This window comes from Montipora foliosa, chromosome 2 (assembly GCF_036669935.1).
Source record: "Montipora foliosa isolate CH-2021 chromosome 2, ASM3666993v2, whole genome shotgun sequence".
In the NCBI taxonomy this organism is placed as follows: domain Eukaryota; kingdom Metazoa; phylum Cnidaria; class Anthozoa; order Scleractinia; family Acroporidae; genus Montipora; species Montipora foliosa.
The window spans coordinates 8,260,996-8,283,495 of NC_090870.1; the positions used below are offsets into that span (position 1 = coordinate 8,260,996).

Consider the following 22,500-nt stretch of genomic DNA (forward strand, 5'->3'; position numbering starts at 1 on the left):
CGAAGAGTGAAACTGGGCATAGTTGGTAGACTAACTATGAACTGAGGAATGAGGCTCTCGCGCGAGGTGCGCAAGAATACTCGTCTTGAAGAAACGAAAATAAAGAAAACGTACTGTTTTTCAGTCTAGGCCATCGTGGACTCATTCAATGTTGATCCTGACTTACTTAACCTTGGTAAAACTTCTTTTTATTATTTCAGATGGAATACCAGACGAACTTTGAATGGATTTTAGTAACAGAATTCTCGTACAGCTTGAGAGTGGATTGAAACTTTTGCCGAACCCCAAGCGGAACCCAGCCTTTTATCACAAAGAACACCCAAACCTTAATTAAGATGGAAACCGACCAAGGACTACCTTTTTTCACATTCGTCAGGATTTATGGCGTCATTTTGTTGACTTGAAATGGTTACAGTAAGAAACATTTAGAAGATTTGTCGTTTAAAATGAACCGAACAATATACAGAACGGAATGATGCAATCAGTGATGTCTTCTTCTTTCATAATAGCTTCTCAAGTTTACTGCTGAGATACTGTACATACTAAGCGAAGGACAGCCGCACTTTTTGGCACGTAGTATCCGCAACACAACATTCGAGAGTTGGAGAACAACTACGCCTACAAAGCCCATTTGTTTAGACAATCATAAACCAGTTTGAATTTCATCGCATAAGAAAAATGTAAAAATTATACTTAAGCTTATAACTAATTAAAAAGTTTAATAATTTTGTAACTTTTCTAACTGGATTAAATGTTTCCATCTATTATTTCATTCTGAGTTTTCCGTTGACCTAATCGACGTCAGCAAAACAAGCAGTCATTGCCTAAGCCTATTAAATTATTGTTCCTTGGTCAAACTTAGTTAATGTCGCAAATTGCATCGCAGTTTGGTTTCTTTTTGAGCTTTTGTTTTGATGTCATCGAAGTGCTATTTAAACCATTGCAGCTCACGGTAACTTTCTCATTATTTACACGGTTTTCTAGATTTCTTGACAAGCTTAAATTTGAAAATTTTGGTTTTATCAACAGAGTTGATAATGTAAATTGCCCACCGTACAGAGATTCTAAAAGCGTCAGCTTTTAGAATCTCTGTACGGTGGTTAATTTACATTATCATCTCAGTTGATAAAACCAAATTTTTGTATACTACTTCCCCACCGACGCAGCACCACAGTTTATTTAGAAACTACCCCCTTCTTAAATTTGAAAAAGGTTCGTAAGGATCATATATATCCAATTTCTAGAAATAAAAATTATTGAATTAGACTTAAAATTTTGACTACGGAACCCCGTTAATACGGTCATCAAATGGCCTAAAAAATTTGGTCGTAATTGTTCATTTTGTTATTCGTTGAATCAGAACTTTTTAATTTCATTTATATAATTTCATCATATATAATTCTGAGTATGCAATTAAGACTGGCTTTAAATCTTGTTTTCTTGACCCTATACAGTCTGCAATTTTAAAAGTGTGTTGTGGACTGTTTCTTCCTGTTTACTGCCGTAACCAATCACATGATGAATCATTATTTGCACGAGAAATTGCCGAATCTGCGTTGGTCTAAGTTCAAAATCCGTTATGATGCTTTTATTATAATGTTCTGTTGCCTTCGGCATAGTCATCGTTCAATGCTGATGTCAAGACTTCCGAAAACATTTGGTAAAGTTATCGCATGGATCGAATCTTATTTTTATATACCATATTATTTTGCTCACTTCAGTGGTTGATTGGCGCATCTCAGTTATGCTTTAAGGTGACTGTGCGATACAGGTATGAGCTATGATGGCAGTCGTTATTTGACTTTGTAACTGCATGATGCAGTTCTAGTCAAAGACCCACATTTCACCCTTGGTCACCATAGAGGCTTCAGTAGCTCAGTGGTTAGAGCATCCGACTTGATCACGGAGGGTCGTGGATTCAAATCCTATCCGGAACTCCGATTTTTCCGAATTTCTAATGGTTGCAATTTTACAACATATATGTATAAATAGTTAATTTTGTCATCTGAGTGTCAATTAGCTACATGATGGGATGCTACTAGTAGGGGGTTAATACTCAGGTCGCGCCTTTTACACGTGTTTTACGATTTCCGACGATAGAGCGATTTCCCATCGCGTTTGCGCTAAACGGTGAACGTAAACCTTGGAAATAGCGTTTTAAAAAATGTACCACAGTTTGGCATTTCTCACTTGCCGATTGTACAGTGGCAGTGCATCGGAGAGACTTCTTGAAAAAGAGAGAAAAGTTAGACTCAGAGAATTGTAATAAATATAAAAAGTATCAGCGCCTGCTCTTCGCCGTTCACCGTCAAGAAGTCCCAAGGCTTAGGCCGCGAACCAACCGCTTGGCTCAGGGAACAAACAGGCTCCGGCTGGACCAACACTTAGGATCTTTAAATAACTGAGGAGAATGTGCTGCCTTTGTAATGACATCTGCAAGTGATTAGACTCTCTAGTACCTAGACTCCCGGATCAGGAAAATAAACATTTGGCCTCGTCGCAAATGTTCATAACCCTATGGGACGCAAAAGAATCCCGATACGCTATTCGCAAAGACTGAGCAGGGCATCCATCGAGTTCCATGTTTTGTGGTGGGTCCTCTGTGGTGTATCATCATTGTTGGAAATTGGAACGACCCAATTATGTTAAATTACAAATCCAATGATTTCTGGGTTACAACTCTATATAATTACAATCCATTACCTTTAGGGTTACAAGTCTAAGGCATTACAATCCAATAATTTGTGAGTTACATCTCTCGATCCCTTGTTCAATCCAATATTTTGGGCGTTACATTTCTCCCTCCTTACATTCTATTAATTTGTCGCAAGAATCCATCCATGGTCTCTTGACGGTCTGTGGGTTACACGTTTTTTGGAAGGATTTTTAAAGGAAAAAAATGGAATTTGAGGATACATACCCCCAAACAACTTAAACATCAATGAAAATCATAAGAAAGTGGCTCATTACTCCACGTGACCACGATAACGACGGACCGGACCTCCGACGTCCAATTTTAAATCTGGTCTGCTACAGGCATCCCACGTAACAAGTACTCTCACCTCTGCGCGAACACTATTGTTGACTTCATCAGTAATTAAAAGGGTTTCTTTCTTGTTACATTGCAAATGCCATCTTCCAATCTAACTCAAGTGCAAACCACTTGCCTTAAAAAAAATCTGGGACAAAGGAATGACTACCACGGCCACAAAGAGAAGATAACAATAGTAATGGAGGCCACAGGCTTAAGCGAAAAAATGACTTATTTAAAGTTTGACACTTTGCCTTCACTATTTCCAAGTTCTTTTTTCAAAGGCGTCTTATCCATTTTTGCGTATGCCACTTACTTATTTGTTGCCATGTTATTTATAAATTTAGAAGTCAGGGGGCTACAACGTGGCGAAGCGCTGACCAAAAGAATCGCGGTCTTTTCACTGAGACGAAGACAATTGAAAATTTTATACCGAGTCAAATTCCCCACTTGGATCAAGAAATACCTTAATGAAACTGGTCGAAGACTGGCGGACACATTCAGAGAGCATTAACCTTGCAACACATACCAAAAGTCCATCACCCGAGAGTAAGATTTACCTAAGTTGGCCTTGTCTCCATCAGCGTCCGAAAAGTGTCTATATTTAAACCAAGTTTTGCGTCAAAGTAGATCAAATCAGCTAACTCAATGTTGTATCCAATTCAAACTCTTTGGGAATAAAGCCTTTTGTTCCAGGTGTTTCCATATCATTCGAATGTGAATGCCACATTTTAATGCAAATACAATAAACAAAGAATCTTAACCCCAGGAGATTTGAATAAAACTTATTAGACTTGAGCCGGCAGGAACATTTTTTTTGCTTAAACCTACATGCAAAAGAGGTTTAAGGGTCAATTCGATACAAAATGACCCCGTAGCCTCGTTTATGCGGCAAAACCGCTGATAACTCCGATAAGGGCTATTGGGTAACCCATCGAGTTAGCCGATTTGGTATATTGTTTACTTTCCTGCGAAACTTGGTTTAAAAACTAGATGCTTCTGTGAAGCATACACTGCGTTGCTTGTGGTACGTGCTACAGAAAATCAGAAGGCACTGAATTGTGTGGTATTGAAATACAGCATTCCAGTCTCTGAAGAATAACAAATAAAAGAGGAGTGAAAAACATTGGCTTCTGGGCTGACATGTTGATAATTTTCAAGTTCCCTCACAACTTCTTTTCACCACAAATGTGCCCTCTGAGCATCTGAAAGCTTTGTAATACTAAACTTCACTGAAGTCAAGCCCTGTTTCGCGGGGTTAGGGTTAGGATGGGAGACCAAAACAATAAACCTCTCATAAAAACAGAAACATCTGACCGAAAATACTATTAACGCTAACAAATGCGAACTCAGCAAGGTACAGATTCAGTTACCTTGCTTTATGCAAAACAAATATTGATGAAAAAGCAAATAACTATTGATACACAGTTTTCAGAAAGAGCAGAAGGAAGTTTCCCGGACGGCCGATCGAGAATAAAATATTTACGACATGAAAACAACATTAATTTTGAACCGTGAATATAGAATATAAAAAGTTACGATCAGCGACAAACATTTTGGGAGATTTTTGCTACGTTCAAGTAAATTGCAAAATCGAAAGTGACATGGCCAGAATTCAGCGGGCGCCGTGATTAAGTTACCGCGGCATGTTTACTCGCCAAACAGTGAAGCGTCTGTGTCAAATGATGGCAAGGTACCGGGTTTTTGTAAGTTTCTTTTTCTGTCAAGTGTTATAAAGTTTGACAATGAAATGAGCGAAGTCAAAACAAAGATCACAATCGCCCAACTCTTGTTTATGCAAAGTCAAAATTTACTCTCCAAGACGCGTACGACGTTATTTATCACCAGGTAATTCCATCATTTTGGAAATAGCAGCTACTTTATTATTCATCTGCGTCACAAGTTTTCACTGATTTTGGGGCTCATTTTGTTGAAACTCAAGCACGCTTCCAACAGGCCTGTGAACCCTTCCTGCTTACAGAGCAATACTAAAAAACTTCTCCCATATCACATTTGAACCTTAAGCTCGAAAATTCAATACACAACATGATATTATAATTCACAAAGGCAGAAAATACCACAGAATCCTTTTCCAGCGAAATATTTATTGAAACAAACAACATAGTTGCTCTTAGAGGCGAAAACCTCTTCCTATTTCATTGCGTGCGTGAAGACAAGAAACTCAATCGTGTCAAATTACCATGTACTTCAGGTAAATATTATAGCTCACTTTGATTTCGTCTCGACGGGCGATAGATTGTTGTCGAAGTCCAGTGCTCGTCGCTTTTGAGATTCCTGCCTATTTTATCCAACTAACTTTCCATTATTGAGCTCCATAAGGGTATATTTTGTTTAAGGATCCACTAAAACGCCATTCGCGTTACATGACTTTCGACGCCATTGCAGGCTAAGTTAATGATTCTACTGTGTCCACCAGAGAAATCTACGCAGTTCCACTACCCTCTCGATCCTAAGAAAATACGCGCAGAAGGCTCTGTCCACAAAGACACCACTTACCAGGGGAGTGACAGGCAAGACTTTTACCGACACGGAAAAAAAAAAAAAAACTAAAAAAAAAAAAAAAAGAAAACAAACAAACTAAACGCAGACCTTGACTGGGTTTGCCATGAGGCAACCCAGTAAATATACACTTATCTGACGCTGATGGGGACAAACCTGACGCCAGATTCTTACTCTTGGGTAATGGACTCTTGCATAAACATAGATCTCCCTGTTGGCCGCCTTTTTAATCACACCCCTGAGGACATTTTAGCCTCTGTCATCCGGTCTTAATTCAGTAGTGGGAAAACTATTTGAGGCCAAGCAGATTTTCAAACACCGAACTCTATACCCAATTTCAAATTCAAAGTCAGCGCACACCGTTACTTATTTTGCTTCGTTTTTATTTGAACGTTACGAAGTGCGTGTTCTTTTAATCGCCTTTTAAAACGATGAAATAGAGGAGCACCCTTAAAGCTCCTGGTTTGCTTTTTAAAAGTGTTTTTCAACAAGATCTTAGCGGTATTCTTCCTTCTTTTCCCTCAGTTTTCACAAGGTGTCAATCAATCCTCATGGCAGCCAAATGCACAAAAATCTAATGCCTTGTTTCGCAATCGCCACAATTTTCGATAGTAAAGAACCTAATTACATTTCTATTTTAGCTTTTTGGCACAAACATGGCGTCGATGACATAACACAAGAGTCAGGATACGGTTTTTACTTTCATTTAATTTCAGTGTTGGGGATGTCGCTCACTAATTACTCTTCCTTACAATTTGGAGATTTAATAGCGAGTAAAGTGCGCCATTGTCATTATCACTTAGCTTATCTATTGAGTAAGGTGTGATATTCTCAAGCAGCACTTCTTGCATATATGATCCACAGAAATCATACAACAAAAGGGGATGATGTGAATCAGATGGGTTTCTAGTCTGCATTTTTGTGTCCCAAACATTGAATTGTAGAATAATTTAACTCCATATACTAATAAAAGAAAGTCTAGTCATTGAATTGTTCAAGGAGTCAACTTCCCTTTCTTAATCCCAACTGTATTTGAAGTTCTGTCACGATTTTGTTGGCCTTTATATCTAATATTATGAGAAAGGTTATCTCAAACACATTAAAATAAATATCAGTAGTTCACAAATGGAAATATTATTCGTTAGTAAGACAATTAGATGCCAAACCAGCCAATCACTGAATGATCAGGCAAAAGTGGCGATACCTTTGTCAGCTCCTCGAGGCCATCTGTTCCATCTGCTAAAGCACTCTTAATGCAAACAGGCCGGAAACCTGATAACTAATCCGATCGCAGACAAAATAGCAAGAGCTGTATTTCTTCGAGAAATCAGGGTTAGGAAGTTCATTCTTCGCCGAAACATCAACGTAAAATATATTAACCATGAACAAAGGGAAATGAAAGCAGGTGGATTAACTCGACACCTTTGGCGAAGGATAACATATATACAAGTACATACATCAACTTTAGTAAATCACAATGGGCGATATAACTATTAAAGCTAGAATTTGAAAAAGCTAGTCACAATCCAAACTTATTTCATACATTTTTCAATTCTAATAATAAGATACTAAAAATATATAAAGTCTTGGTTTTTACTGAAAACTTGTGGTTGTCGAGGCGGATGTCACATGGGATGCCCACAAGTTGCACGCATTCCAGTCGCATTTTCCTTACTGATAAAAGAGAAATAGGTGTCACTGATGATATTCAGAATATCTGTATTTGCATGAAAGCGTGTCGAGGTTCAGTCTTTCCATTGATTCGTTAACTGGAAAATTCAGGCTTTTGAAGTCATCTTCCGTAAAACATTTAGCTTCGTGCATCGTAACGGATAGGACATAAAAGTCGTGTTCATTCACAGCTAAGGCCTACACCGATTACGCAACCACTCAATGGCAAGTCCTCTTCATTCACCAAGGAATTTGCCCGTCACTGCCTCGTTCATTGCCACGAGAAATTATCCCAGTCAAGAACCCAATATTGGAAAAGCACTCGCCAGTTTTTCTGTGATCGCCTTCACGCTGTTGGGAAATATGATTATCATTATTTTCTACATCAGAAACTACAAAATGAGAACGGTGACGAACAGTTTGGTTGTCAACCACTGCCTCACAGACACACTACTTGCCTTGTCAGATATTGCACGGTTTGATTTCACGCACGCTTTTCGCGTGGAGGGGAGTGCTATATTTTGCTCAATGTATGCGTTTTTCGACAGCTCCTTTCTCGTGGCTTCATTTTTAAGCATGTCTTGCTTAGCGCTGGACAGACACATGGACCTCCTGCGGCATACTCGTTTTAGGAGAATAACCAAACGTAGCGTAGCTGTTCTTGTAAGTTTTGTTTGGCTGCAGTCCTTACTCGCAGCTGCTCCGTGGTTTAACTTTACAAAGTCTGGTGAAATGAAAAACTGCAGTTCATCACTTGGACAGTTCCCATTGCTCCTCGAGGCAGGATCCTCAATCAAAGCTCTTTCCATTCTGGTAAAAGTAACTTGTGTTATTCTTCCCTCCGTCGGCATCTTTTACGTTTCGTTCCGTATTTTTAGCTCGAGAAGGCAAGGACGGAGAGTAGACGTGCAACAGCAGCCAAATATTCGACGCCGTCACTTTTCAACGAAGCATTTTGCGAGCAGGAAGTCCTCACCAGCTGAACTGACAGCGGTGATCTTGCTTGGAACGTATATTGTTTGTACGACGCCATTTCTCGTCGCCGTTACTTGTACCATATTCAGTCGAGAGAGCCCTGCCTTTGCCCCAGAAGTCATATTCACTATCTATCTCGTGTTTCGCCTAAAAGGTTTTCTATTTCCAATCATCTACATCACAAGAAACCGAATTACTTTTCATTCCGTTAAGAAGCTCGCCTGCTTCAAGTTTTGCGGTCCAATGTCGACAATAGCCTACTTTGTGGGCGACCTTCCAGGCAAAATCTTGCAAAGAAATTACAACAGACAAGAAAGGAGACCTCATTTCAACAGAGGGCAAGACAATGTACTACAGCTGAAAATTTTCTCAAGGACTGTTAGAGTATCAACAAATGATCTTACGGATCTTGCGAAAACGAAAGAAAATCCTCACGAAACTAACGAAACAGCGATATAAATGCAAAACCGCTATCCGAGAGCATGGCTCAACTTGCAAAGAAAAACATTTGCTGAGTTTAAAGCAATTCGCAGTGAATTCAAAGCTAATTTACTAGCACTTTAACTTCACTGTATTTCAGTGTTTTTTTTTTTTTTTGTATGTTACAATATCTTGGCCAATATCCAGTTACAAATTCGGTAGTCTGAAGTCCACAATCCACATTCCGTGACACAACAATAGGGTTCAGTGCGATCGTGGATATTTGTTTACATTTAAAACTGTTGTTAACGGCATTGATTCCAATCAAAACCAGAAAACAGATATTTTGGAAGTCTGTGCGATGATATTTAAAAATATTTATATTTAATACTTTTTCTTAACAATACTGGGAGAATTATTGCGTGAAACGAAAACACAAAAACTCGTTTCTGGTCACGTCTTTTCGACATGAATCTGTCACGTGGTTTAGTGGTCATCGCGATTGCCTCTGATGGAAGTGATACGGAGTTCGAATCCCACTTGAACTGCCTTCTTCGCGAGTGAGAGAAATCTTACGCATGCGCAGCCAGAGCGCGACCCGAAAAGAAAATTATAATCATAAAAAAGTCTAAAGAACTAAATTTGTGAAAATCTGGAATTTGTTGAAATTGTCTGAGAGCTTATTACTAACAAATTTCCAAGTTAAATTTTGCTGAGATCATCGCAGTTATGAACGCTACTTAAGCAGTAACGAAAGGCGAACCTGAATTTCCTTTTGGTCACTACACGAAAGTAGCGTTCATAACTGCAAAGATCTCAAAACTTCCCGCAGTCCAAATGTCTTTAATACATGGTTCCTTAAAAAATGTCCCTTGCCAAAAACAAGCTTTTTAGTGCACACAATCACGAGGTGCGCGATCGCCAATTGCGCATATGACGTGCCAAAACCGAGATGCGCATGCACGTATGACGTAATTCAAGATGGCACTGGAAAAACAGAAGAACGAAAAACGAAAATTTACTAAAGCTCATCTTTTGCACAGGATGCCAAAGATTAGAAATTGCGTTCGACGTTAGGAGAACGCAACGAGATATAGTACGTAATAATGAACTTCATCTAGTTCAAGTGTCTAGTCTTCCAGCCATGGGGCACTGTAAATTGAAATAAACTCAGGTTAACGCAAATCAAATCAAATGTTGGTTTTTGACAAGAGGGGGAAACCGGAGTACCCGGAGAAAAAAAACCTCTCAGGGCAGAATAGTGAACCAACAACAACCTCAACCCACTCATGACGCCGAGTCTGGGAATCGAACCCGGGCCACATTGGTAGCAAGCGAGTGCTCTCACTACTGCGCAGTCCCTGTTTCTTTATGAACTGCTTATCAAACATCATATCAAAGTACCTGGCAGCAGAACTTATTCTTGGTTTTCACATGACGTCACGGTCGCCATGTTGAAGCCCCTAAAAAAAGAAACGGCGGCCATGTTGGAGCCCCGACCAAATCTCTATTATTATGCAAACGTTTTCTTTTGTTTTCGTTGAAAAACATGGGTGTTGATCACGTGAGTGAAAACCAACAATAAGCCCGGTGGTTTCTTGGGGTCTCCTCGCCACAATTATTGTAACATACATCCCTTTTTTAGATGAATGACATTATTATTATTATTGTTTGTCTTTGGAACACTATTAATTTTGTGCCAAATAAACATTAATTCAATAATAATTATTCAAGAGGGAAAGGCGGCACGGGGAAACCAAAATCGAAAAATTATGTTTCAGGGTTTGCAGTTTAGCAAGTGATCGGTGGATTGGAACAAAGCTTAACAGAACGTAGGTCACGAGAAGATAATTGGGCGTTGTTCAGCAAACTTGAGTTTACATTGCACTGCTAGATAATCAGAATTATTAAATTTTCAACCTCGGTTAATGCATTTCTCGTGCTCTGATTGGTTTCCTCAATCTCGGTTATCAGCTCATATACCTTAGTTTGACCTTATATGGCAATTGATTGCGATAAGCATTGCTAAGCCGGAAAGCGAAATTTCTCTCTGAATACAGCAAAAAAAAAAACTTTTTGCGGAAAGTTTGGATCAATCCCGACGTTTAGAAGTACGCGAAAAGGGAAGAAATGTTTTTGTGATGAGCCTGCGTCTGTCTTATTCTTGTTGAATATGAGACTGATTATAGCCAACTCGGCACTACGCGCCTCGTTGGCTATTTACCATCTCATATCCATTATTGCTTTTCTACTCTGCTCCTTGAAGTTCTCCTCCGGGTATTTCGGTTTTCCCCCTCTCCTCAAAAACCAACCAACGATATGATTTGAGTTGATTTGATTTCTGTACAGCGGTGTCCCCAATTAGTATCCCAGCAATAAATACAGTTGACAGTTAAATAAATTTCGTTAGAATATACTTAAACAGTGGATAGCGTTGAAGGCGCGCTCTGATTGGCTGCTTTAACTCCGAATATCCTTTGTTATTATTCAACACATTGTGACAATGTCCAAATATGGTCATAGCGCGCTCAATATTCGTCGTGCGTACCCAACAGATATCCTGCAATATACGTAAGATTGTGTGTCGCCAAGAAAAAAGGGTAGTTTTTCCGGCTTTTTTTCCAACAAACGTGGAAAATTGTGCTTTGTCGTCAATGTGTTGAATAATAAAACAATTATCTTGCTCAATCTTGCGGAATATCGCCTGATTTTAGCCAAATCGGCCTGCGGCCTCGTCGGCTAAGTATCAGGCGATATTCCGCGCGATTTCGGAGGATAGTAGTGAACTATTTACCTCCGAGCAACTCGCGCGGGAATTGCGCCCGAAAACATTGTCATCGTTGCAGGCATAAATGGGTTAACATCATTTTTTTGTGCTATGTTATCTAACTGTTTTAGTATATATATACTACAACAACTATTCACCTCAGTGTCGGTGGCTAGTGGTGGATATTTTACGAGGTAAATATCCACTTCGGTGAAGAGTTCATTATTGCGCGAGTTGCTGTGTGGAATTTGCGCGACCAGGTTTTAAACATACTTAATAACCATGACCTTTATTTAACGTGGTCAAATGTACTTAGCTATACTGAGCTACTTGCAGACATACCCCAAATAATAAAAGGAAAACATCTTTGAAATCAAATCCTTAAAATTCTTGTACAGTTGGCGGGTCGAATTTGGACAGGAAGAGCGGGTTTAGTAAGCGCTTTACAAAAGAAATTTTTAAATTACTCTTTAAAAAACTGATGTTTCTCTTGCTTTAAAGGATTGACGAAATGCACCAGGCCTTCTTTGTCCGTCCTCTACGGCCTGGAAAACTTCCAAAAGACGTTGTAACAGGAGCTGGCCATTTTTAGGTGCGTGGGTGACTGGATTGTGATGGAAAGACTTTTTTTTTTTAAATTTCAAAAGATTGAGCGTCGTCCCCTGAAATTGTGCATCTATTTCAAGTATAGGTAGCCAATCAAACAATATGCGTTACCCTTCTTAAGTGGGCCGGCTACCAGTGCGAACGAAACAGAAGGCGGTCTGTGAGGAACTGATTCGAAGTCTAAAAACAAGACGAGCAACCGCGCACGCGCAGAGAACAATTTGGTGATGTAATATTCTATTCCACTACCAAGACGATGCTTTTTCTAAACGCTTTGTTTAGATTTTTCGACGCGAGAAAATTTAATGTTACAACAATATATGATTCTTTATTTGCTCGCGCGATTGAGAACATGTTTCCTCAATTTTCACAAATGCAATTGCTAAAAGACTAGCGAGCCAGATTTCATCTGGCGAATCATGCAAGTGAAAACTGTCACATGTGCAATTTTGTTTTCGTGTACAGAAGGGACTGGTAATAAAATGGGGAGAACGGTTATCGGTTGCATTGATTTTAGAGCAAATTGGCTTTTGCGAAAAACTTTAACGAATAAGCGTAGCACAAAAAATTGTCACCTCCAGGGCCCTGATAAAACGCAGGGCAAATTGTCAGGCTTCGGCAAGGAAGAAAGTCGCCCGTTCCGACTCTTGGATTAATTAGTTTTAGATGAAAAATAGAAACGGAAGAATCTTTCACGAATCCACAGAGGCGTTAGGCGCTCTGGAGAACATGGATTTCAAAACGTCGTTTTGTTTGAGGCGCTACGCCAAATCTCTCTTCTCTTGGACACTTCGAGGTTGCGCGGGAGCGTTGTTGAATTACATTGTGGGACTGTTTTGGGGGACTCATTTTCATCATTGCGTACGCGGAGCAAGAAATGAAGTAGCAAAACAGGAATATACCAAGAGCTGAGCTTTCTAAACCACCAGAGTATTGTACAATGGCAAGAGAAAATTCTCTTGACAATGGCAATTTTAAAACGATGGCTGGCTTGCCAAGGTGCAAAATTGTCCGGAAAACGAAAGGTCAGTGAAATCGTAGTACACGCGCTGCGCTGACAACGAAAGTTATGAAGATTTAACCCAAGATTAATTGTCATCGTAATAGAATATACGACATACACAGTGGCTCGGGTCAAAACAGTCCCATGATGCAATTCAATAAGACTCTGGACCCTGTCGTTCGCGACGTCTATAACGTCTATGAGTTTGTGACGTGCGCCGGGCGTCAACCGAACTGACTTTAGATTTAAAAGGTCATAAAGACCCAACATTTGCGAAACTCACAAATCCCTCCCAACGCCCCTACTTGACCCTCTTGTGTCTTCTTTTTTTCTTTTAACGACTGTCATTCGATGATGCCTTGATTGTTTGAGGCGTTTTTAAATCTCAGAGAAAACGTCCGACACTTGTCCAAAAAGAACCCAACTAAACCATTAAACTAACGTAGACTTAAGGCCCATTTAAACGCTTAAAACATTTGCTTCAACTTGCATTTCAACATTGTTTAAAGGGTAAAAAATGTTGAAAACTTGTTGAAAGCGTGTTGAGTCAAATGTAAACTGATTTAAACTTTCATTCAACATGGATTCCCATCTATCAACTATGATGGATTCAACATTTCGTTTGTTATGAAAAATGTTGGATGGAGGTGAAGCCATTAGAACAGTTCGTTCAACAATCGTAGAACACACGTGTGCTCACATCTGGCCGTAAATCTGGACAGCAAAGTCTGGTTTCTTGTTACTAGTTCCTGGCGCGATGTTGAAACCAATTGAACGGCCTCCACACAACTTTTGTTATTGCTTTCAACATCTGCCCAACATACGTTCAACTTTGTTAAATGCAAGTTAAAGCAAAAAATTGAAACCGTTTAAAATGGGCCTTTAAGAACGTTTGTAGCAGCTAGTCAATAATTAATGGCATCTTCAGTTTTCCACTCCATCCAGTACTAAAAGTACTCGGTTTCATCTAGAAACACGGGCAACAATCCTTGAGCGAACAATGTGGGCAAAATTGAACCACGAGGGAACAGTAATTCGCGTTCGAATGACGAACTCAGCTTCTCGTCATTTAAAACGCGATCCAGCAGCGTTTTAAGAAGAGGCTGCTCTGCCACCAATTCCTCTGTTAAGCTCTTAAAGGTGGCTCCGCTCGCGTCCGAGATAGTGAACGCTCTCTTGGCGACGACTAACACTTCTTGTAGACGTGTGTTCATTAGCTTGCTTTGGGCAAATTCGGAGACGAAAGATGACGGACTCAGTGGGCGTCCGTATTTAAGTCGAACATCTTTGACCAAAGTCGACAATTTGGGACCAAGGAGAAGTTTTGAGAACGCATCCAAGTCCCTGGAATAAACCGACAGGACGGAAAATTAAATAACTGCCAACAAGAGAGGATGACAGATAAATCGAAAACAATGAGTGGATTTGAGAAAGTAGAGAATAGTTTTTTTTCCAATCTATTTTAAGGTTCGCACCATGCTGTGAAAGTTATTTTGGTCTCGTTGGTCGCGCAGCCAATGATAACCAATCACGTATCTTCCATAAAAAGTCGCGCATGCATCATGACCACAGGCTAAATTTAGATTGTATTTATAATATATATATATATATATATATATATATATATATATATATATATATATATATATATATATATATATATATAGATACGTAGACTTGAACTAGGTCAAAAACATTTATTTGCTACTCCGAGTTTCATGCTTCTCACGAAGCAATCATCAGGCAACTGCCAAAAAGAAGGAATACATGGTGTTTTACAGTGATTTTGAAAATAACGGTAGCAATTCACTATAGGCTGGGGTGCATAGCAACGGTTAAACAATACAAACTGTTTCCAGTGAGCTGCTAAAAATAAGCCTTAAATAATTACGCTATTGAGAAGGAATTTCTTTGCATGTCTGCAACTTGTTACAAGCTCATTTCTGTTGTTAAGGGTCGCCAAATCTGGTCTACAAATTATATAGTATTTCTCCCACAGACATAAATTACACTTCTTCGTTACATTTGAATAGGATCTCGCATGCCTAACAATCCGCCATTTTATGTGATAGTCGACTTTCTTGTCTTTCAAACCCCATACATATTTACTAAGTTCAGTGGAATTTCTGTAGCGTTCATTTCTAAAGGAACATGTGTGGTTTCTATAACGTGATTTGAATGATGTGTCGCAAAGACCGATGTAAGTTTGCTTTGACTGAGATGTTGTGACCTCTGCTTGATAGATGGTATTCCGCACGTTGCACTTTCCGTCTAGAGGGCAGGATCTTTTGTCACGGCAGTTGCAAGTGTTGATAGTTTGAGCGGGTGGATTTGATGACTTGTTAATGACGGCTTTATTTTGGTTGGAGATAATTGTTTTTACATTATCTCCAACCAACCAAAATAAAGCCGTCATTAACAAGTCATCAAATCCACCCGCTCAAACTATCAACACTTGCAACTGCCGTGACAAAAGATCCTGCCCTCTAGACGGAAAGTGCAACGTGCGGAATACCATCTATCAAGCAGAGGTCACAACATCTCAGTCAAAGCAAACTTACATCGGTCTTTGCGACACATCATTCAAATCACGTTATAGAAACCACACATGTTCCTTTAGAAATGAACGCTACAGAAATTCCACTGAACTTAGTAAATATGTATGGGGTTTGAAAGACAAGAAAGTCGACTATCACATAAAATGGCGGATTGTTAGGCATGCGAGATCCTATTCAAATGTAACGAAGAAGTGTAATTTATGTCTGTGGGAGAAATACTATATAATTTGTAGACCAGATTTGGCGACCCTTAACAACAGAAATGAGCTTGTAACAAGTTGCAGACATGCAAAGAAATTCCTTCTCAATAGCGTAATTATTTAAGGCTTATTTTTAGCAGCTCACTGGAAACAGTTTGTATTGTTTAACCGTTGCTATGCACCCCAGCCTATAGTGAATTGCTACCGTTATTTTCAAAATCACTGTAAAACACCATGTATTCCTTCTTTTTGGCAGTTGCCTGATGATTGCTTCGTGAGAAGCATGAAACTCGGAGTAGCAAATAAATGTTTTTGACCTAGTTCAAGTCTACGTATCTATTCAAAGCTCTGGTAAACCCATTGAGCACTTTTAGCTGATGATCAATTTATCACGTCATTTCATTATATATATATATATATCAGTGGAAAAGTCCCACGTGTGGTAGATGTGTTCTCTCTCCTCATCTTCTCGAGCTGTTAAAAAGTAGGAAGGTGGTCACCACTGTTATCCATACATTTGTTTATCATCATCACCATCGCCACTCACAAAACGTTTCCATGTCAGTCTCCATGGCACCATTTCAAGTTGACAAAAAACAACCAAACTTTAAACTCATTCAACATCCAATCAACTTTCATTCAACATGTTTCAACACGGTTGAAAGTGGGGTTGGGGGTGGGCAGTTAACACTTTAAAAAGCCTAGAGAGACATGTTGATTTTGTTTCAAGGCGCTTTTTATATACACGAGTCGTTGGGTCTTACACACTTGAAGCTTACCCCCACCACCGATGAATGCTAATCCATCACAAGGATTCTTCACCCCCACCCCCACCGTATGTCGCTGATACCCATTTATACACTTGGATGAAGTGAGACAGTGTGAAGACACCTTAACACGACAACAGAGCCAGGCCTCTACGGTGGCCCACAAAGGACATGCTGCAAATTAAAGTGTTGCTGCAAATTTTAAAAAAGTTGCTGTAAATTTACAAAATGAGTTGCTGCAAATTCACAGGATGTTGCTTGCTGCAAACTAAAACATCAAAAGTATGCGCGCTCACTGATGGAAGGGCAGCTACAAAACACAGTCACAGGTCCAGGTCGCAGGACATTGTTTTAACAATTCAGAAAGTATTCTAAACATCCACTTAAGCTAACCTTAGGCCTAATTAGACCTAACGTTAGCATTTGTAAACAGTTAGGGTATTGTGTATTCTGTATTGTTAAAACAATGACCTGTGACTTGGGACTTGTGACCTGTGTTTTGTACCCGCCCCTCCTTCATTGCGCACACATACGTTTGATGCTTTAACTTGCAGCAACATTCTCTTAATTTGAGGCAACTATTTATTAATTTGCAGCAACGTTTTTTTTTAAATTTGCAGCAACTTTATTTTATTTGCAGCAACTCTTTAATATGCAGCATGTCCCTTGTGGGCCACCGTAGGCCTCGAACCAGTGACTCTGTCCTTTGTTTGGAGTCCTGGCGCACTACACCACTGTGTCGTAAGTTGGAATTTGTAATAAGCGCCGCACCCTAAACACAATGATCGGAGTTCACCCCCACCCCCCTCAGGAATGCTGATCCATTAATCCGTTACCCCTTGCAGTACGTCGATAGTATCCATTTATACACTTGGGTGTGAACAAAAGCTACAACTCGACGACAGAGCCACGTCTCGACTTTGCAGTTGGGAGTCCTAGGACTATACCACCGTGCCCCCACAGACTAGTTGTATGTTAGGACTTTCAATATTTTAAGCACCACACCCTCAACGCAAAAATCTTCATAAACGCCGAAGATTTTAAGAGAGTGAGTACGAAAACAAAACCTAATGTGGGAAGAGCCGATGCGCAAGGGTGGCGTCTCTTCCAAATATACGCTCGTTCATTCTTGTCATTTTTTCGCCAACCGTATCTGCGCAACATGATGAATGGTTTGAGGAGATCACTTAAATAACTTTCGAATGTTTCCGTTAGGTGTTGAAAAGCCCGCAATCATTCAGCATCGTTCCGTCAAAAATGGCCGTATTTGTTCCAAAAGAGGTCTATACGCAACGTTTAACTGTTGAGAGCGTCCTATCTGAGACGACTCCCCGGCTTGAACGCGGTAGCAGGGAGTTTAAGAAAAGACGACAGCTACGGCATCAACACAACCACAAATCAAGAAGGTCATTGGTTAAAAAAAGGAAAAATACTTGTGCTGCACGTGCGGCACGATTTTCCGTGCATTTCTCTGCCGTGCTCCTTAAAGTAACAACGTGAAATCATCAAATTTTACGTTTTGACGACAAAGCGAGCAAAAAACAATGAACCATTAATTTCTAATTTTACTTAAAAACCGTTCGCCCCCATCCAGTTACAGGATAGGTCGCCCGTATTGTACACGGTGAACAAGACGGAATAGTCGCGAAATATTAGCGACAGTGCTAAGTTATATTTTGGAGTGACGCTATTGTTGACGTTGCCGTTGTCTTTGCTTGAACTTTAGACGTTTCCGCATTCTCTTGACGTTTCCTGCGTCCGCGTCATTTCCGGCATTTAATACCAGACGTATAAAAAGTACTCTAGTATAAATACGGCCAATATTAATGGTAGTGTCGTAAGAGATAAGCGTTGAAAACACAGACAAGATGAGATGAAAATAAGTATTTTGACTTACTTCTGCAGTAGAAGCTTCACTGGAGGGTAACTCTGACAGGCTTGATTTATCTGAGTGTTTTGTTTTTTCTGTCTTGAGGTGGGGCTACCACGCGGGGTGTCGGTAGATAGTTCCTCTCCTAACTAAAAAAAAAAATAAAACTACTAGTTAGCCCGTTAGGCATCATTATAGCCACGAACTTGACTTACGGGGGTGCTTTTTACACGCAAGTCTCTCTCTTACAAGCTACTAGGGGGTTTAAGATACAGCAACGGCTACGTCAAAGACATCGCCAGAAAGAACGATTATTGGTTTAAAAACGCGGCTACACGAGCGATTTTTGTCGCGTCGCCTGCGCGCCAGGGAGATAACACTTAAGACAAATGTTGGCGACAAGTTGAAGGCCGCGCGAATCGCATACTTCAAGAGATCTGGGCACTATAAAGATACACTCCTCCTTTAATTTCATTGGCTAAATACTCTTTACTCGCGTTGCAAGCGCGGGCAAAAAGTTGCAGGGTGGCCATACTGGCAACTATCTCTGCGATTTTGTCGCGAAAGTTTCAACTCTGGCGACTTTTTTCTGGAGATTTTTTCACCTGTCGCGTCGCCAGTTCAAGGGTGGCTACACGTGTGATTTTCATCTCGCGCTGGCGACGCGACAAAGTTTGAAAAAAAATCTTATCACTAGTGCCAGCAAAAAATCGCTCGTGTAGCCGTGACTTAAAGACGAAAAATCGCCGTGCTGCACGTGTGGCAAGCATTTTAGTACATTTCGAGCCGTACTTCCCGGAATAAAAAGACAGAAACAAAAAATTATAAACGAGAAATAACCAAATTTGAGGTTTTCGACGACAACTCGAACATCCATAAGTGAATCTTTCATCCTCTATTTGTATTTTAAAATTTCGTCAGTAGAGCGTATTCTTCGCGCACATTGTTACAGGTCAACAAGATGTAATAATCACAAGATTCCAACGATAGCGCGAAGTTACAGTTTGAAGTGACGTTTTCGTTGCCGTAGCCTCCGTCGTTTCTGAAACTCTCTAATATCACTTGCATGCAGGCACATTTTTAGCCAAAATAAAATAGATGAACACGTTAGAGAACGTGTCAAGCCTTTTCAAAAAAAAAAAAAAAAGGAAACGAATAAGTTGCTAGTGAAAGATTCGCTAGTGTTTGTTCACGTTGCTGTGAAAACCATTCATTTTGTAACTTTTTCTCTAAAATGTATGCCATTCGTTGAACTTTCATTCCAAAAGAATCTGGCAATTCAAAGACGACCCTTGATTCGAAAAGGTTTCCGAGTTTTAAGATTTCCAGCTGCTCCGAAATGCCATTAAAAAGAAAAGTTCTTGCTGATTGCCTTAGAGGGTTAGTTCGAAAAACTGAAGTGCTTAAGGCCCCTCAACTTGGCGCGCAACATTGTTTCGTTGCAAGTTTGGGTCGATGTTTCCCGTTTTTCACCTTGCATGATCAACTTGCCGCGCAACAAAAACATTTGTTACGGGTTGAAAAAAATTGTTGCGAAAAGGAGAGCACGAGTCTACTTTGAGCAACAGATTTTGGCTTTGTTCCTCGTTTTTCATCAAGCTCACAACTTGTCGCGCAACAAATGTGCTCGTGTACTAGCAAATCAACCAATCAGCGCCCTGCATTTCTTTAACCCGCAACAAATGTTTTTGTTGCGGGTCAAGTTGATCATGCAAGGTGAAAAACGCGAAACATCGACCAAAACTTCCAACGAAACAATGTTGCGCGACAAGTTGAGGGTTTTTGTATCTCGTATTTCGCCGCCTTTACGGAGCTAATGATGGGGAGTAGCAATCCTCGAATTCACCACCGGGGTCTGTTGCCAAACACACGAAAGAATGGGTTATTGCCCCAGCAGTTTCCTACTCGGGTTTTCGCCTCTGGAAAGAAACTGTTCTCTAGAGTAACATCAAGTGGTCTGAAATGGGAGCACAAAACGTACAACCTAAAGAGGTCAACTTGAGAACTTTCAAAACATCACGGGTGGCCATAAATCACGAAATGCGTGAGTAAGTTCATACGATTTTTTAAAATGTAGTATATACTGAAACCGTGAGATAATGTAGCAGAAAAACATTATTTTAACTCATTTATTCCTGAAACGATTACAACATCTTCGGGCGCAAATTCCGCTCGAGTTGCTCGGAGATGAATAGCAAGGGATATTCGGGGTTTGGTTATTTACCATCTCATATCCAACGCGCGATCATGGAATAATTGTTAATTATTCATTAAGCCATTGTTCCGTGCTGTTTGTAGCTCACCAAGAAAATTGCGTTTCTTAGTTTATTGCTGGTCTTCTTTGAGTCTCTTCCAGATACACAGCTTAAAAGCTTAAAATACCCTTGGCTGCTCCTGTGCAGGCGGTTTGAACAACAACATGGGGATCTCATAATTAAAGGCTCATTCATGCGTAACATACCTCTTGGAGCACGTGGAATAACCACATTGGATTGTCAACACAGTTGATCAAGGATAAAACGAACTTGTGCAAGTAACAACTGTCTTGTGATACCTTGGAACAAGAGCTCTCGGAATCAGCTGCGAATAATGCGAAAAAAAAAAAAACCTAGTTGTAAAGTGGGGATATCATGTGTTTTGAAATTCCTTGATTTATAGGATCGGCAGTCCACCATGCAAAAACACAGGATTCGGGTCGCCTATCTACTCCTTTATATCCCAATACAAATAGTTCACATGTTACCTAATACCGTAGTTCTCTGAATCTGAATTATTAATAGGCTACTTTCGAAAATACCACAGTACTCTTTGCTCGTCCCTCAAAATTCTGCATGCCTTGTTACGTGGGATGCATATCATGCATACCACGGCAAGGCTGTGCTCTAAGGAAAATTTCGGGGAGCCCTTCGGGCTCCCAAGCATTTCAGCTGGGGTGCCCACCCCTCCAAGTTAGTCGTCCGAATTAATTAATAATTTCTTTAATTATCTGAGATCAACAACTACTCAGCAAGATCTTCATCCACCTCTCTCTCAGCAAAACATTGCAGCATTATTTGTTTAGGACACGCAATGATTTGTCACGACACCAAAGACAACGCGGGATTGCTCTGTTTCTAAACCGGCAACAAATAGCATGATATCTTTCCCTTTTTTATTTCGTTATTTCATATACAGGGGAAAAAACAACCATAACCTAAATATACTTTAGCCAAGCAGGCGCACCAGCGAAAAATCGTAAAAATATTAAATTTGCATAAACTGCGATTCCCGGGTTCACACAAAAGTAAATTGCACCGCTTCGCTCGCCGCGCTTTACCGCTGTCAGAGCAGAAGTAACAACTCTTTTTTAAACTATATCCAAGAAATGCCAAACTCCACGTTCCAAATTTAATGCTATTTTTTGAGGAAGAATCGAAGTTCGTCCGGCCACCGGCCGTCACGTGCAGAGTCACGGATTATGTTACATGTGAAATTATGTGGAACAGCCTTTGAAACGATTGTTTCGTACGAAGAAAAAACATTTTCTGAGAGGTTTCATAAACTGTAACCACCAGCATATCAACAAATAATGAGCCAGAGTGCCCGACCGGGCACCCACACAATCGGATGTGTAGCCGATTGTTATTTTATAGTAAATGTACTAGATTTATATATGGAACAGTCAACGGCGAACTCAAATTCCTTCAAGATCGCTCAAAACACCGCTTTTGAGGTAAAAGGACGACTATAAACCACAGGTAAGGTAATTCAACGTTTATTTATCATTGATTAACATACATAGTTAACGATACATCGCTATAGGTGAAGCAAACGGTAAATCTAGTACATTTACTATAAAATAACAATCGGCGGCTACACATCCGATTGTCTGGGCCCCCTGTGCACAGACTTGCACGGTAATAGTCCAGTTAAGTTTTTTTTTTTATTTTTTATCGTAGTCACAAATGTGCATACCCTAGGGATAGTAGTTTACCCGCTCGATAAGAATCCCGTATGACACAACCGGAATCATCGCGCCTCGAACTCGGGCTACGCGCCCCGGGAGCGAGTAAGTTCCCACTAAGCCATCGAAGCAGCTCTGATCACGTGATGGTTTGCTACATTAAACTTGT

General features: G+C 40.1%; 1 protein-coding gene across 3 annotated transcripts in view; it reads right to left on the minus strand.

Moving 5' to 3' along the window:
• Window positions 1-11,477: 11,477 nt before the first annotated feature.
• The window catches only part of LOC137992321 (coatomer subunit epsilon-like), a 34,546-nt gene continuing 23,523 nt past the window's right edge, over window positions 11,478-22,500 (minus strand). Inside the window, exons 10-12 of one of the 3 annotated variants that reach the window (XM_068837594.1) lie at window positions 20,850-20,942; window positions 18,416-18,537; window positions 11,478-14,337 (exon numbers count right to left, since the gene is read on the minus strand). In XM_068837594.1, the coding sequence (XP_068693695.1) occupies window positions 13,941-14,337; window positions 18,416-18,537; window positions 20,850-20,942 (612 nt within the window). In that variant the 3' untranslated portion in view covers window positions 11,478-13,940. Of the gene's footprint in view, window positions 14,338-18,415; window positions 18,538-20,849; window positions 20,969-22,500 lie in introns of those variants that run through there. The other 2 variants (XM_068837595.1, XM_068837596.1) reach the window with 2 other exon arrangements.